The sequence below is a fragment of the Eubalaena glacialis genome, chromosome 8 (assembly GCF_028564815.1).
Source record: "Eubalaena glacialis isolate mEubGla1 chromosome 8, mEubGla1.1.hap2.+ XY, whole genome shotgun sequence".
Classification (NCBI taxonomy): Eukaryota; Metazoa; Chordata; class Mammalia; order Artiodactyla; family Balaenidae; genus Eubalaena; species Eubalaena glacialis.
Genome location: NC_083723.1, coordinates 20,259,743 through 20,274,895, shown reverse-complemented (window position 1 = coordinate 20,274,895; position 15,153 = coordinate 20,259,743). Strand labels below are relative to the sequence as shown.

The window sequence follows — 15,153 nt, the reverse complement described above, 5'->3', positions numbered from 1 at the left end:
AGAAGGGCTGAAGATGAATGATGCCCAGCTTTCAGTCTTTTGAAGCTTGGTGACTGTTGCTGTGGGATAAACTATTTTTAAAATATTTTTATTTATTATATTTATATACATTATATAATAGTATATTTATATTATATTTTTAAATATTTTTATTAAGTAAATTTTTAATGAAGTATATGCAGGAAATAGTGAACAAATCTTAAATGTAGAGCTCAATGCATTTTCACAAGTGGAACATGGCAAGTGAGCAGCATTCAGAGAACAAGAGCAGAAGGGCCTATGACCCGTCTGAGCCATCAGTCTTCCCCAAGGCATGGAAGGGATTTTAGGCAGGGACATAATATGTCTTCAGGATGGTTAGTGTTGCATGTTTTAAAACTTTATCTAAATGGAATTATACAATACATACGATTTTATATCTGGCTTCTTTGGCTCAGCATCATGTTTGTAAGAATCATCCACATTGTTGCATGTATCAATAGTTTGTTCATTCTTATTACTACGTAGCATATGGAGGGAGGGCTATGACAATGTATTTATCATTAATGGAACGGTTGGCTATTTTCAGATTGCGGCAACTATGAAAAATGCGGTTAAAAATACTCTTGTGCCTGTCTACTGGTAAACATATGCATACATTTCAGTTAGGAAAGGGAGTGTTGGATCATGGGGGAACCTCTTTTGACACATTGCCAAACTAGTGAGATATACAGAGAAATCTTTAGAGGTGAAAACGAAGTGAAAGCAAGAATCCAGAGATAAGCTAATGAGTATCCAACCCACCCAGGACTCTGTGACATCTCCCATTTCAACACACATTGAACTTCCATTTTGATGGCCAAATGAGGTGTGGAAACAGGAGATAAAGCTTAGGGCCTGCCCAAGGTGGGAAGAATGAGAAGACAGTGCTACTCAAAGTGGGGTTTGCAGATCAGTCTACAAATTATCTGTTGCCAGTCCATGTTGAGATGTGTACAGAAATTGAGAGTGTTTGGAAACTTTTCTAAGGATTTTATAGTGCAGTAACATCCAAGCAATATTCCATTTTTCTTGTAACTAATTTTGATTATATTAAAAAAAAAAAAAAAAAGTACCTGCCTATGATGGCTCACAGACAATTTGTGAAGCACTGTGATAGGAAATTCATGCATAAAGCTATGACCCATCCTCAAATAGCTAGACCCTCAATGGTAAGGTGAACTAGAAAAAAAATTTCCTCATTTGTCTCAATCTTACTGGAGAGTAGTGATGTCAGGGCAATTCTCTCACCAAAATGTGAAACCACAATCTGGTTCTCAAGAGTTTGTGGCCCAAATTCATACATCTGTTTTATTTCAAAAACCTCAAGCCAAAAATTAATTTTAAGGTGGTCCTGAGTTGAAACTGCTTCCAGGCCCTAGAAGAAATAAATTTGAATTTGTCTCTAGGAAGAAAAAACCCCATTCCTTTAAGTCAGGCTTCAAAGAATTACAACAGATAAAGATGTATAGGGGACTTCCCTGGTGGCACAGTGGTTAAGAATCTGCCTGCCAGTGCAGGGGACATGAGTTTGATCCCTGGTCTGGGAAGATCCCACATGCTGTGGAGCAACTAAACCCACGTGCCGCAACTACTGAAGCACATGCACTCTAGGGCCCGTGTGCCGCAACTACTGAGCCCGCATGCTGCAACTACTGAAGCCCGCACACCTAGAACCCATGCTCCACAACGAGAGAAGCCACTGCAATGAGAAGCCCCTGCACCGCAACAAAGAAGAGCCCCTGCTCACCTCAACTAGAGAAAGCCCGCGCGAAGCAACTAGAGAAAGACCCAACGCAGCCAAAAATAAAAATAAATAAATAAACAAGAATACTCATAGCAATATTGATATTAATAGCAAAACCAAAAAATGGAAACCACCTAAATATCCATTAATAGAATAATAAATAAATGATCTGATCATACAATGGAGCAAAGGTCCTTGCTTTTCTTTAACAGCTTCATTGAGGTTTAAATTAAATACCATAAATGCTATCCATTTTAAATGTACAGTTCAATGATTTTTAGTAAGTCTACAGAGTTGTACAACATCATCATGATCCAATTTTAAAACATTTCCATTATGTCAAGAAAGATCCCTCATGCCCATTTGCAGTTAATCCCATCTTCTTCACCCCCAGCTCCAAGAAACCACTAATTTACTTTGTATATATAGATTTGCCTTTTCTGGACATTTTGTATAAATGAAATCATAAAATTTGTAGTCTTTTAGATCTGGCTTCCTTCACTTAGCACATTGTTTTTGAAGTTCATCCATGTTGTAGCCTGTATCAGCAGTTAGTTCTTTTTATTCTAAAGTATTATTCTAACGTATGGATAGATCCATTCACTCTTTGGCTATTATGAACAATGCTGCTCTGAACATTAACATACAAGTCTTTGTATGGACATACATTTTCCTGTCTCCTGGGTAGATGCCTAGGAGTAGAGTTGCTTGGGAGCAAATGTTCTTAACCTTGTTTGTGCGAAGGACCTCTCTGGCAGTTTGATGAAACCTATGGACCTCTTCTTAGAAAAATGTTTTCAAATATTTAATGCCTTTAAATATAATATATAGGTTTATAAAGAAACAAATTATATTGAAATATGGTTATTATCAGCATACTAAAAAAGTTATATATGTATTTTTATTAGCCCATTAAATAATTAGATATAGCAGCAAGATAAGCAACTAACAATGTCAAAAATTAATGGCCTGAGGGTGGAGTCAAGATGGCGGACTAGGAGAATGCAGAATTCATGTCTCTGCAAACTAGGGCACCTACCAGGCACCGATGGGGGACCACAGACACCTAAGGGGATGGGAGGAACCCCCAGCAACCGGGTCCTAAGAAGAGGCGCCGCCCCACGCTTGAACGTCGCCCCCCACCTGCCTAGGTCCCGCCCCTGCTTAAGTTCCACCCCCGCCTAAACTCTGCCCCCCATAGCCAAAGCTTTTTTTTTTCTTTTTTCCTCTTTTAGGTTGGGGTTCTGTTTTACCTTGTTGATTCATTGTTGTTGATTCATTTATATTTTTATCTTTCCTGATAAATCTTTTATTTTTCTAATTTTATTTTATTCTTTGTACTTTGTTATTGTTCTGCTCCTTTTGGCTTGTTCCCCCCACACCCCTCCTTTTTTTTTTTTTTTTTTTTTCTTTTTTCTGTTGTGGTTTTACTTTACCTTGTTGCAGTTGTTTCCATTATATTTTTATTTTTCCTAATATATTTTTTATATCTTTATAATTTAATTTTGTTTTTTATTCTTTGATAATGTACTGCTCCTTTTTTTCTTTCTTTCTTTCTATTTTACCACGCCACGCAGCTTGTGGGTTCTTTGTTCCCAGGGCGGAGGTAAGGCCTGAGCTCCTGTGGTGGGAGCTCTGAGTCCAAACTGCTGGACTAACAGAGAACCTCAGACCCCAAGGAATATTAATCAAAGTGAGGCCTCCAGGAAGTCCTAATCTCAGCACCAAGACCTGGCTGTATCTAATTGCCTGCAAACTCCAATGCTGGATGCCTCAGGCCAAACAACAAATAAGACAGAAATACAGCCCCACCCATCAAAAAAAAAAAAAAAAAAAGAAACGACAAAAAAAAGGTTACAGACATAGGAGCAAGGTAAAAACCTACAAGATCAAATAAATGAAGATGAAATAGGCAAATGACCTGAAAAAGAATTCAGAGTAATGATAGTAAAGATGATCCAAAATCTCAGAAACAGAATGGAGAAAATACAAGAAACATTTAACAAGGATCTAGAAGAACTAAAGAGCAAACAAACAGTGATGAACAACACAATAACTGAAATTAAAAATACTCTAGAAGGAATCAATAGCAGAATAACTGAGGCAGAAGAACGGATAAGTGAGCTGGAAAATAAAACGGTGGGAATAACTGCCAGGGAGCAGAATAAAGAAAAAACAATGAAAAGAATTGAGGACAGTCTCAGAGACCTCTGGGACAACATTAAATGCACCAACATTTGAATTATAGGGGTCCCAGAAGAAGAAGAGAAAAAGAAAGGGTCTGAGAAAATATTTGAAGAGATTACACTGGAAAACTTCCCAAACATGGGAAAGGAAATAGTCAATCAAGTCCAGGAAGCACAGAGAGTCCCATACAGGATAAACCCAAAGAGAAACACGCCAAGACACATATTAATCAAACTATCAAAAATTAAATACAAAGAAAAAATATTAAAAGCATCAAGGGAAAAGCAACAAAAAACATACAAGGGAATCCCCATAAGGTTAACAGCTGATCTTTCAGCAGAAACTCTGCAAGCCAGAAGGGAGTGGCAGGACATATTTAAAGTGATGAAAGGGAAAAACCTACAACCAATATTACACTACCCAGCAGGGATCTCATTCAGATTTGACGGACAAATTAAAACCTTTACAGATAAGTAAAAGTTAAGAGAATTCAGCACCACCAAACCAGCTTTACGACAAATGATGAAGGAACTTCTCTAGGCAGGAAACACAAAGGAGGGAAAAGACCTACAAAAACAAACCCCAAACAATTTAGAAAATGGTAATAGGAAGATACATATTGATAATTACCTTAAATGTAAATGGATTAAATGCTCCAACCAAAAGACACAGACTGGCTGAATGGATATAAAAACAAGACCCATATATATGCTGTCTACAAGAAACTCACTTCAGACCTAGGGACACATACAGACTGAAAGCGAGGGGATGGAAAAAGATATTACATGCAAATGAAAATCAAAAGAAAGCTGGAGTAGCAATGCTCATATCAGACAAAATAGACTTTAAAATAAAGACTATTACAAGAGACAAAGAAGGACACTACATAATGGTCAAGGCATCAATCCAAGAAGAAGATATAACAATTGTAAATATTTATGCACCCAATATACGAGCACCTCAATACATAAGGCAAATGCTAACAGCCATAAAACGGGAAATCGACAGTAACACAATAAAAGTAGGGGACTTTAACACCCCACTTTCACCAATGGACAGATCATCCAAAATGAAAATAAATAAGGAAACATAAGCTTTAAATGACACATTATACAATATGGACTTAATTGATATTTATAGGACATTCCATCCAAAAACAACAGGATACACTCTCTTCTCAATTGCTCATGGAACATTCTCCAGGATAGATCATATCTTGGGTCACAAACCAAGCCTTGGTAAATTTAAGAAAATTGAAATCGTATCAAGTATCTTTTCTGACCACAACACTAGGAGACTAGATGTCAATCACAGCAAAAAAATTGTAAAAAATACAAACACATGGAGGCTAAACAATACGCTACTAAATAACCAAGAGATCACTGAAGAAATCTAAGAGGAAATCAAAAAATACCTAGAAACAAATGACAATGAAAACATGATGATCCATAACCTATGGGATGCAGCAAAAGCAGTCCTAAGAGGGAAGTTTATAGCAATACAATCCTACCTCAAGAAACAAGAAACATCTCAAATAAACAACCTAACCTTACACCTAAAGCAATTAGAGAAAGAAGAACAAAAAAACCCCAAAGTTAGCAGAAGAAAAGAAATCATAAAAATCAGATCAGAAATTAATGATAAAGAAATGAAGGAAACAATAGCAAAGATCAATAAAACTAAAAGCTGGTTCTTTGAGAAGATAAACAAAATTAATAAACCATTAGCCAGACTCATCAAGAAAAAAAGGGAGAAGACTCAAAACAACAGAATTAGCAATGAAAAAGGAGAAGTAACAATTGACACTGCAGAAATACAAAGGATCATGAGAGATTACTACAAGCCACTATATGCCAATAAAATGGACAACCTGGAAGAAATGGACAAATTCTTAGAAAAGCACAACCTTCTGAGACTGAACCAGGAAGAAATAGAAAATATAAACAGACCAATCACAAGTACTAAAATGAAACTGTGATTAAAAGTCTTTCAGCAAACAAAAGCCCAGGACCAGATGGCTTTCACAGGCGAATTCTATCAAACATTTAGGGAAGAGCTAACACCTATCATTCTCAAACTCTTCCAAAACATAGTAGAGGGAGGAACACTCCCAAACTCATTCTACGAGGCCACCATCACCCTGATACCAAAACCAGGCAAAGATGTCACAAGAAAAGAAAAAGAAAACTACAGGCCAATATCACTGATGAACATAAATGCAAAAATCCTCAACAAAATACTAGCAAACAGAATCCAGCAGCACATTAAAAGGATCATACACCATGATCAAGTGGGTTTATCCCAGGAATGCAAGGATTCTTCAATATATGCAAATCAATCAATGTGATACACCATATTAACAAATTGAAGGATAAAAACCATATGATAATCTCAATAGATGCAGAAAAAGCTTTTGACAAAATTCAACACCCATTTATGATAAAAACTCTCCAGAGCAGCTCCCCAGCCCCAGGCCGGGAGGCCCAGATGGGGGAACCCTGGGCTGGGGCCCCCCTGGACAATGGCAGTGGCTGGACAGGAAGTGAGGAAGGAAGCGAGGAGGGCACTGGCAGCAGTGATGGGGCGGGGGGAGACAGGGCCCCAGACGCAGAGGGTGGCTGGAGTCCAGACATCGAGCAGAGCTTCCAGGAGGCCCTGGCCATCTACCCACCCTGTGGCCAGCAGAAAATCATCCTGTCCGATGAAGGCAAGATGTATGGTCGGAATGAACTGATTGCCCGCTACATCAAGCTGAGAACAGAGCAGACTCGAACTCGCAAACAGGTCTCTAGTCATATCCAGGTTTTGGCCCGAAGGAAATCGAGGGAAATCCAGTCCAAGCTCAAGGCCCTGAATGTGGACCAGGTTTCCAAGGACAAGGCTTTCCAGACAATGGCCACCATGTCCTCAGCCCAGCTCATCTCAGCACCTTGCCTGCAGGCCAAACTTGGTCCCGCCGGTCCTCAGGCCCCAGAGCTTTTCCAGTTTTGGTCGGGGGGTTCTGGGCCCCCCTGGAATGTTCTAGATGTGAAGCCATTCTCGCAGACACCGTTCTCCTTGTCACTGACTCCTCCATCTACTGACCTCCTAGGGTATGAGCCCCCCCAAGCCCTCTCATCTCCTGCTTTGCCCCTACCTGCCCCATCACCCCCAGCCTGGCAGGCTTGGGCTCTGGGCACTGCTCGGTTGCAGCTGGTGGAGTTCTCGGCCTTTGTGGAACCTCCAGATGCAGCTGACTCTTACCAGAGGCACCTGTTTGTACACATCAGCCAGCACTGCCCCAGCCCCAGAGCGCCCCCCTTCGAGAGTGTGGACGTCTGGCAGATCTATGACAAATTCCCTGAGAAAAAGGGTGGTCTGCGGGAGCTGTATGATCATGGGCCCCCGCCATGCCTTCTTCCTGGTCAAGTTCTGGGTGGACCTGAACTGGGGCCCGAGTGGCGAGGAGGTGGGGGCCGGCGGTAGCAGTGGTGGCTTCTATGGAGTAAGCAGCCAGTATGAGAGCCTGGAGCACATGACCCTCACCTGTTCCTCCAAGACAGAGCGTGCCCAGCTGGAGGACGGGAGGTTCGTGTACCGCCTGCTGCACTCACCCATGTGTGAGTACCTGGTGAATTTTCTGCACAAGCTGCGGCAGCTGCCCGAGCGCTATATGATGAACAGTGTCCTGGAGAACTTCACCATCCTCCAGGTGGTGACAAACAGAGACACCCAGGAACTGCTGCTCTGCACCACCTATGTCTTCGAGGTCTCCACCAGTGAGCAGGGGGCCCAGCACCACATTTATTGCCTGGTCAGGGACTGAAGGGGGACCCCAGAAGTGGCTCACCCCCGGAATACCCTCCTCCCAGGAAGGACCTCCAGCTTTCCTCACGCTTCTTACTTGGGGGGGGGCTGCTCCCTCTTAGGACCTTAAAATCTCGGTGGTGAGTTGAATGGGCTGGGACTGAGAGGAAAGGATGGATCCTGATATTGGGACCTCACAGGGGTGTCTGAAAGGACAGATCACTCCAGAGCATTTGACACTGGGGACAGGAGTGAGACAACCCCTGGGACAACACTGGTTTCTGTCTCTGACAGGCATCCTCCCCCTTCTCTGTATTGGATGTTTTGGAGGGCCCCAGTTACACATTGGCTTGTCCCTCTCTGTTTTTCAGCACCCTCCTTCTTCCCAATCTTCCCCTCCTTACCAGCCCCATCCCGGGACCCTGATATTGAATTTTGAAGGTTAACCCTTTCTGTGCAGGAGTAGAGCCAGATGGGCCCTGGAAATATATATATATATATTTTAATATAACAAGAGATATTTATAAGTGGGTGTTAGGGTCATGCCTTTTTCTCAGCTGGGCAAGCAGTGGGGTGAGGCTTTTAAATCTCATGTCCTCTTCTAAATGAGCCGTGGGGCTAGACTGTGTTGCCTCCTTCTCTTCCCCTCCCCCCAAAGTGTGCTGGTTTGTGTTTTGACAGAGGATAAAGCTATTTTACCAAAAAAAAAAAAAAAAAACTCTCCAGAAAGTGGGCATAGAGGAAACCTACCTCAACATAATAAAGGCCATATATGACAAACCCACAGCCAACATTGTTCTCAATGGTGAAAAACTGAAACCATTTCCTCTAAGATCAGGAACAAGACAAGGTTGCCCACACTCACCAATATTATTCAACATAGTTTTGGAAGTTTTAGCCACAGCAATCAGAGAAGAAAAAGAAAGAAGAAAAGGAATCCAAATTGGAAAAGAAGAAGTAAAGCTGTCACTGTTTGCAAATGACCTGATACTATACATAGAGAATCCTAAAGATGCTACCAGAAAACTACTGGAGGTCATCAATGAATTTGGTAGAGAAGCAGGATACAAAATTAATGCACAGAAATCTCTTGCATTCCTATACACTAATGATGAAAAATCTGAAAGAGAAATTAAGGAAACACCCTCATTTACCACTGCAACAAAAAGAATAAAATACCTAGGAATAAACCTGCCTAAGGAGACAAAAAACCTATATGCATAAAACTATAAGACACTGTTGAAAGAAATTAAAGATGATACAAACAGATGGAGAGATATACCATGTTCTTGGATTGGAAGAATCAACATTGTGAAAATGACTATACTACCCAAAGCAATCTATAGATTCAGTGCAATCCCTATCAAGCTACCAGTGGCATTTTTCACAGAACTAGAACAAAAAATTTCACAATTTCCATGGAAACACAAAAGACCCCGAATAGCCAAAGCAATCTTGAGAAAGAAAAACGGAGCTGGAGGAATCAGGCTCCCTGACTTCAGACTATACTACAAAGCTACAGTAATCAAGACACTATGGTACTGGCACAAAAAGAGAAATATAGATCAATGGAACAGGATAGAAAGCCCAGAGATAAACCCATGCACATGTGGTCAATTTATCTTTGATAAAGGAGGCAAAAGTACACAATGGAGAAAAGACAGCCTCTTCAATAAGTGGTGCTGGGAAAACTGGACAGCTACATGTAAAAGAATGAAATTAGAATACTTCCTAACACCATACATAAAAATAAACTCAAAATGGATTAAAGACCTAAATGTAAGGCCAGACACTATAAAAGTCTTAGAGGAAAACATAGGCAGAATACTCTATGACATAAATCACAGCAAGATCCTTTTTGACCCACCTCCTAGAGAAATGGAAATAAAACCAAAAATAAACAAATGGGACCTAATGAAACTTAAAAGCTTTTGCACAGCAAAGGAAACCATAAACAAGATGAAAAGACAACCCTCAGAATGGGAGAAAATATTTGCAAAGGAAGCAACTGACAAAGGATTAATCTCCAAAATTTACAAGCAGCTCATTCAGCTCAGTATCAAAAAAACAAACAACCCAATCCAAAAATGGGCAAAGGACCTAAATAGACATTTCTCCAAAGAAGATATACAGATTGCCAACAAACACATGAAAGGATGCTCAACATCACTAATCATTAGAGAAATGCAAATCAAAACTACCATGAGGTATCACCTCACACCAGTCAGAATGGCCATCATCAAAAAATCTACAAACAGTAAATGCTGGAGAGGGTGTGGTGAAAAGGGAACCCTCTTGCACTGTTGGTGGGAATGTAAATTGATACAGCCACTATGGAGAACAGTATGGAGGTTCCTAAAAAAACTAAAAATAGAACTACCATACGACCCAGCAATCCCACTACTGGGCATATACCCTGAGAAAACCGTAATTCAAAAAGAGTCATGTACCACAATGTTCATTGCAGCACTATTTACAATAGCCAGGACATGGAACCAACCTAAGTGTCCATCAACAGATAAGTGGATAAAGAAGATGTGGTACATATATACAATGGAAAAGTATTCAGCTATATAAAGAAACAAAACTGAGTTATTTGTAGTGAGGTGGATGGACCTAAAGTCTGTCATACAGAGTGAAGTAACTCAGAAAGAGAAAAACAAATACCATATGCTAACACATATATATGGAATCTAAAAAAAAAAATTAAAAAAAAAAGGTTATGCTGAACCTAGGGGCAGGACAGCAATAAAGATGCGGTCGTAGAGAATGGACTTGAGGACACGGGGAGGGGGAAGGGTAAGCTGGGACGAAGTGAGAGAGTAGCATTGACATATACACACGACCAAATATAAAATAGATAGCTAGTGGGAAGCAGACGCATAGCACAGGGTGATCAGCTCGGTGCTTTGTGACCACCTAAATGGGTAGGATAGGCTGGGTGGGAGGGAGATGCAAGAGGGAGGGGATATGGGCATATATGTATGCATATAATGATTCATTTTGTTGTGCAGCAGAATCTAGCACAACATTGTGAAGCAATTATACTCCAATAAAGATGTTAAAAAAATAAAAAAATTTTAAAGTTTAAAAAATAAAATAATTGACACTATATATTAGATGCTAAAATCAATAAAAGCAAAAAACTCAGGTGACTACGAACTGGAAAAAAAAAAAAAAAGATAGAATGGAAAGTAAGACCAGGTATGCCTAGCCTAAATGCAATACATAGATTGTCTCACTGTGTGTATACATACAGTGTGTGTCTTTGTGTATGAAATACACACTTTGGGTGTCTGGATAAATCACACAAACCCTTTAGCTCCAATACCTTCCTCTGTAAAATGGGGAAAATACCTCCCCAGGAGATTACTGGATAGGTATTAGTCATTAAAACACTTTGTAAAGAAAATATCAACGCAAATTTAAAGTGTTAAGCATTTTAAGAAAATAATTAATGGCCTTACTCTATATTTCAAGGTCTCTATATTAAGCATAAATGTGATATGGAAATATCTGTGATTTCTAATGGTGATCTAGTCACATATTACTATGGTTGGTTGCCTGCTTTATAATTGAAGGAATGCTAAATTTCAGTTATAGGTTGGTGAAAATTCTATTTCATAGATTTCCTCCACCCCCTACTGGGTCCTTAACCTATTAAAAACTTGAAATACAATAATATACTGTAGTGAAAATGAATAAAGGAGAGACACTTATTTCAACATGAATGAATCTCATAAATATAATGTCTAATTTAAAAAGTAGCTGGAGAAAATATATACTATTGTACCACTTATGTAAAGCTTAGTTACCTGCTAAATAACACTATTTGTTGTTTGGGCATTCATACATATACGGTAAAGTATGAAGGAATGCATGGGAATGACAACAAATTCAGAATAGTAATTACCTCTAGGAGGGAAAGAGAGGGATTTGTCCAGGGAGGGAAAAAGGGGGCTTCAACTTGTAATGATATATTTCTTAGGGTGACAGGTACATAAGTGCTGGTTATATTATTTTATATGTTTATGTTTTATGTTTCCAATGTATTTCCATTTGTATGAAATATTTCATAATCAATTTTTAAAAGAATGAATTAGCTTTTAAAAACATGTAATTGAAGAAAAATTAAAGCCTTTACTTAAATATCAATTATAATATTCAAAATATTAATGCCCCACATATGACTAAAATACTTTGCTATACTCAAAATTGTGAAATTCAAAAATGGAAAGTGAAAATATAGTAACTTTTTTCTCACCTATCATTCCCAGTTAAGAATTTGTTTAGTTTTTGAAACTAGCTTCAAAATGCTTTTAGTGATGTTTAATATTCTTTCTCTTTATATATTCCATTATTTGAGCTCCTAGGACTTTCCCAAGACATCTTTTCCAGATAACATTTAAATTTCATTACACTATTATTTGTTGATTAGAGCTGGTAGAACCTTTTGATTGTAAGCAATGGAGACCCCAACTCAAATTTGTTTAATCCAAAAAAAGCTATCATTGGTTGAGAAAACGGAAACATCCAAAGGAAGTTCTGGCTCTGCGCACATTTTAAGTAATGCTACCAGGACTCCGCTCACCCTCTGTCTCTCAGCTCTGTTCTTTCCTGCAGAGGTATCACTCTCAGGCAGACCCTCTCAACATGGTAGCCCTTGGCAAGTTCAGACATACTTTATCATTACAGGATTGCGTCTCATGGATTGGCTTAGGGTTGTGTGTCAGTCCCTGAACAGTCACTGTGACGGAAATGCTGATGGTCTCTGTCAGCAGAGTGGGTAGAGTCAGGCCCGCCAAACCACACACACTGTGAGAGAGAAAGGGGTGGGTCCCCAAAAGAAAATGTACCAAAAGAAGGGAAAGTGAAAGCTAAGCAGAACAAACAACAAATGTCCGCTGCATCAACTGAAATGCCTTCCATTGTCTGGCAGTGGAGGTTCATTCTGGTGTCACGTATTTCTCTAGTAACTACAGCATGTCTGACAATATGTCTGAATGGATTCTTCTGCTTAATGATAAGTGCCGATCAGTCCCGGTTTTCAGAAGCAGCATTCGTGGTAAGGTAAATTTTAACTTGATCAAGAAAAATCTGGACCATTGTAAAATAGAGGCCAGGAGTCTCATGTTCCATAAAATTTAATAATAATAACAGTGTTTTCTATATATCAATATAGAAAACCTTGACACACCTAGGCTTGTAATCTGTAAGCCGTATTTTCTGAGCACATGACCTTGTTGGCAACTTTCACCACACAAAAAAAATTATCTTAGAATTCAACAGCTATTAGCAGTGCTCATAATGTAAGTTTTCTCTAACAGAGAGGATACAATTATAGATAACATCTACCCAATTTCTTTTCACAGTATTCAAGGGAATTTTCTAAGGAGATTCTCTACTTATAAATATTCCTCCCAAGGAAATAGGTAGCCAGAATTTTGCTTTTCAGGGGTTAAACTGAGGGAGATTAATAAATACAGATTCATTAAATATTGTTCACCTACTGTATGCCAAGTAACATGGTAAGTCCTGGGGATATAAGAGTGAAGAGAGACAGTCTAAGCTCTCAAGGAGTTTGTTGTTTAATGGAGCAAACATACAGGCAAGTAATTATAATATAGTGTGATAAATAGTTTGATAAAATGAATAATTTTCATTGTGGTTTTTAGAATTGAGGTTCAGCAAGAAAAATAATGGAAAAGGATCACAGAGGTGTTGGGAATGCTTCAGTGGGGAATAAATGTCTTAGGGGAGACTTGGGCTAAGTCTTAAGGACAAGTAGGAATTATCCAAGTCCAAGCAGTGGGAGTGGAAAGGACAACACAAGCAGAGTAAACAGAAATGAGCAAATAAGTAAAGATGTAGGCACTTCCTGGGAGGCCTTGAGAAGTGTACCTACTAAAACGTATCTGTCAAGTACCCACTGAGATTTTATTCATGTAATTGCAATTAATTATGTCTTTAAAACATTTTTAATAGGTTAATATTCCTGGGGGTGGTTATGGAAGAGATATTAGTCATCTGCATCTTAGTGTCAATTAGTTTAATCAGTTTGCTGCCCTAACACTTGGTCTCTATAAGGGGTTAGCAAACTTTAGTGTAAAGGGCCAGATGGTAAATATTTTTGGCTTTTCAAGCTATACAGTTTCTTTTGCAACTACTCAGCAATATAGTCGTATTGTGAGAGCAGCCATATGCAATACGCGACCAATGGACACGGCTTTGTTCCAATAGAACTTGATTAACCAAGACCAGCGACTTGTGGTAATAGAGCTGCGAGTTAAACCAAGGGCTTAGGATTCCAAAAATAGTGCCCTTCCTAGCCATGCTGACCCCAACAACAAACTTTGAATTTTGAATATCTGCCTGAACAGACAGCCCTTCCCCCTCTATTAGTTTTCTCTCAAAGAGCCACCACTCAGAAGCTGTATAAGAAATTCTATCTCAGTTTGGAAGATGGTGCTGAAGAGAGACGGGAAACGCCGCCCATCCCTCCTTGATTCATTCCCCGCCTTGGAGAGGAGGAGGTAGGAATCCTATACAACTAAGTGTCTTCTCTTGTTCCAGGGGTACACCTCCCTTTCAAATTTATACTGTAAAGTATCAGAGGTCCTCCCCGCCGGCCTGGCCTATGCATGGCACACAGATGTGCACAGAAGTAATTTTGGCTTTGTGCAGATTACAGTGAACATTCCATTCCAATTCTGAATTTATCTCCCTCTCCTAGCACCCTCCCCCAAATATACTAAATCATAGTTCGGGTTTAAGCCTAAATATAAAAGCCTATTTAACATATTACATAGCTGAAATACAGTACTATTCCACTGCTAAAGTTCTGTTAAGTCTCATGGTCTTGGACCATGAAACTCACTCTGAAAAGAATAAAAATATTGAAGGACTAGGAATCCCAAGCCTTTTGGTAGGGGAAAAAAAAGAATAAAACTAGCTACCTTTAATAATTTATTTCTCTAATGCTTTATCCTCATTTGAATTTGAGAAAATCTTACAGGATTCGAGGGGACTTGTTCATGCCAAACAATTTATCTCTATGAATTCCTTTTTTGTGCACTTCACATGTCAGAGAAACACACACAATAATGCCACCATTACTTGCCAAGTACATGAACTTTGATCTCAAATGGGTCACGGGTCAGTTTCAAACAAAGCACTAAATGTGAAATGATAAGCAACTTCCATGCCTATGATATTACGAGATTTTATTTTTCACATAGTGGACACAATGGCATATTTTTGTCTTTATTTTTCAGTTAATGACTATAATGCGGATATTGCTCAAAGCCAGGGAAGGTCTAACAATTTTGTTGGAGACAAACTTCTCAGCATTATACAATCCAGTCTAATATATCTTATTTCCTAATAGTTCAATGGACATTTCATTGTTCATTGAT

The 15,153-nt window shown here is 39.2% G+C and overlaps 1 protein-coding gene across 1 annotated transcript; it reads left to right on the top strand.

The window, feature by feature from the left end:
• The first annotated feature begins 6,439 nt into the window (after positions 1–6,439).
• On the top strand, positions 6,440–7,773 carry LOC133096145 (transcriptional enhancer factor TEF-4-like). The gene is given in 2 exon segments (XM_061197621.1): positions 6,440–7,339; positions 7,341–7,773. Coding segments are annotated over 2 exon segments (1,317 nt in total). The 3' UTR covers positions 7,758–7,773.
• The last annotated feature ends 7,380 nt before the right edge of the window (positions 7,774–15,153 follow it).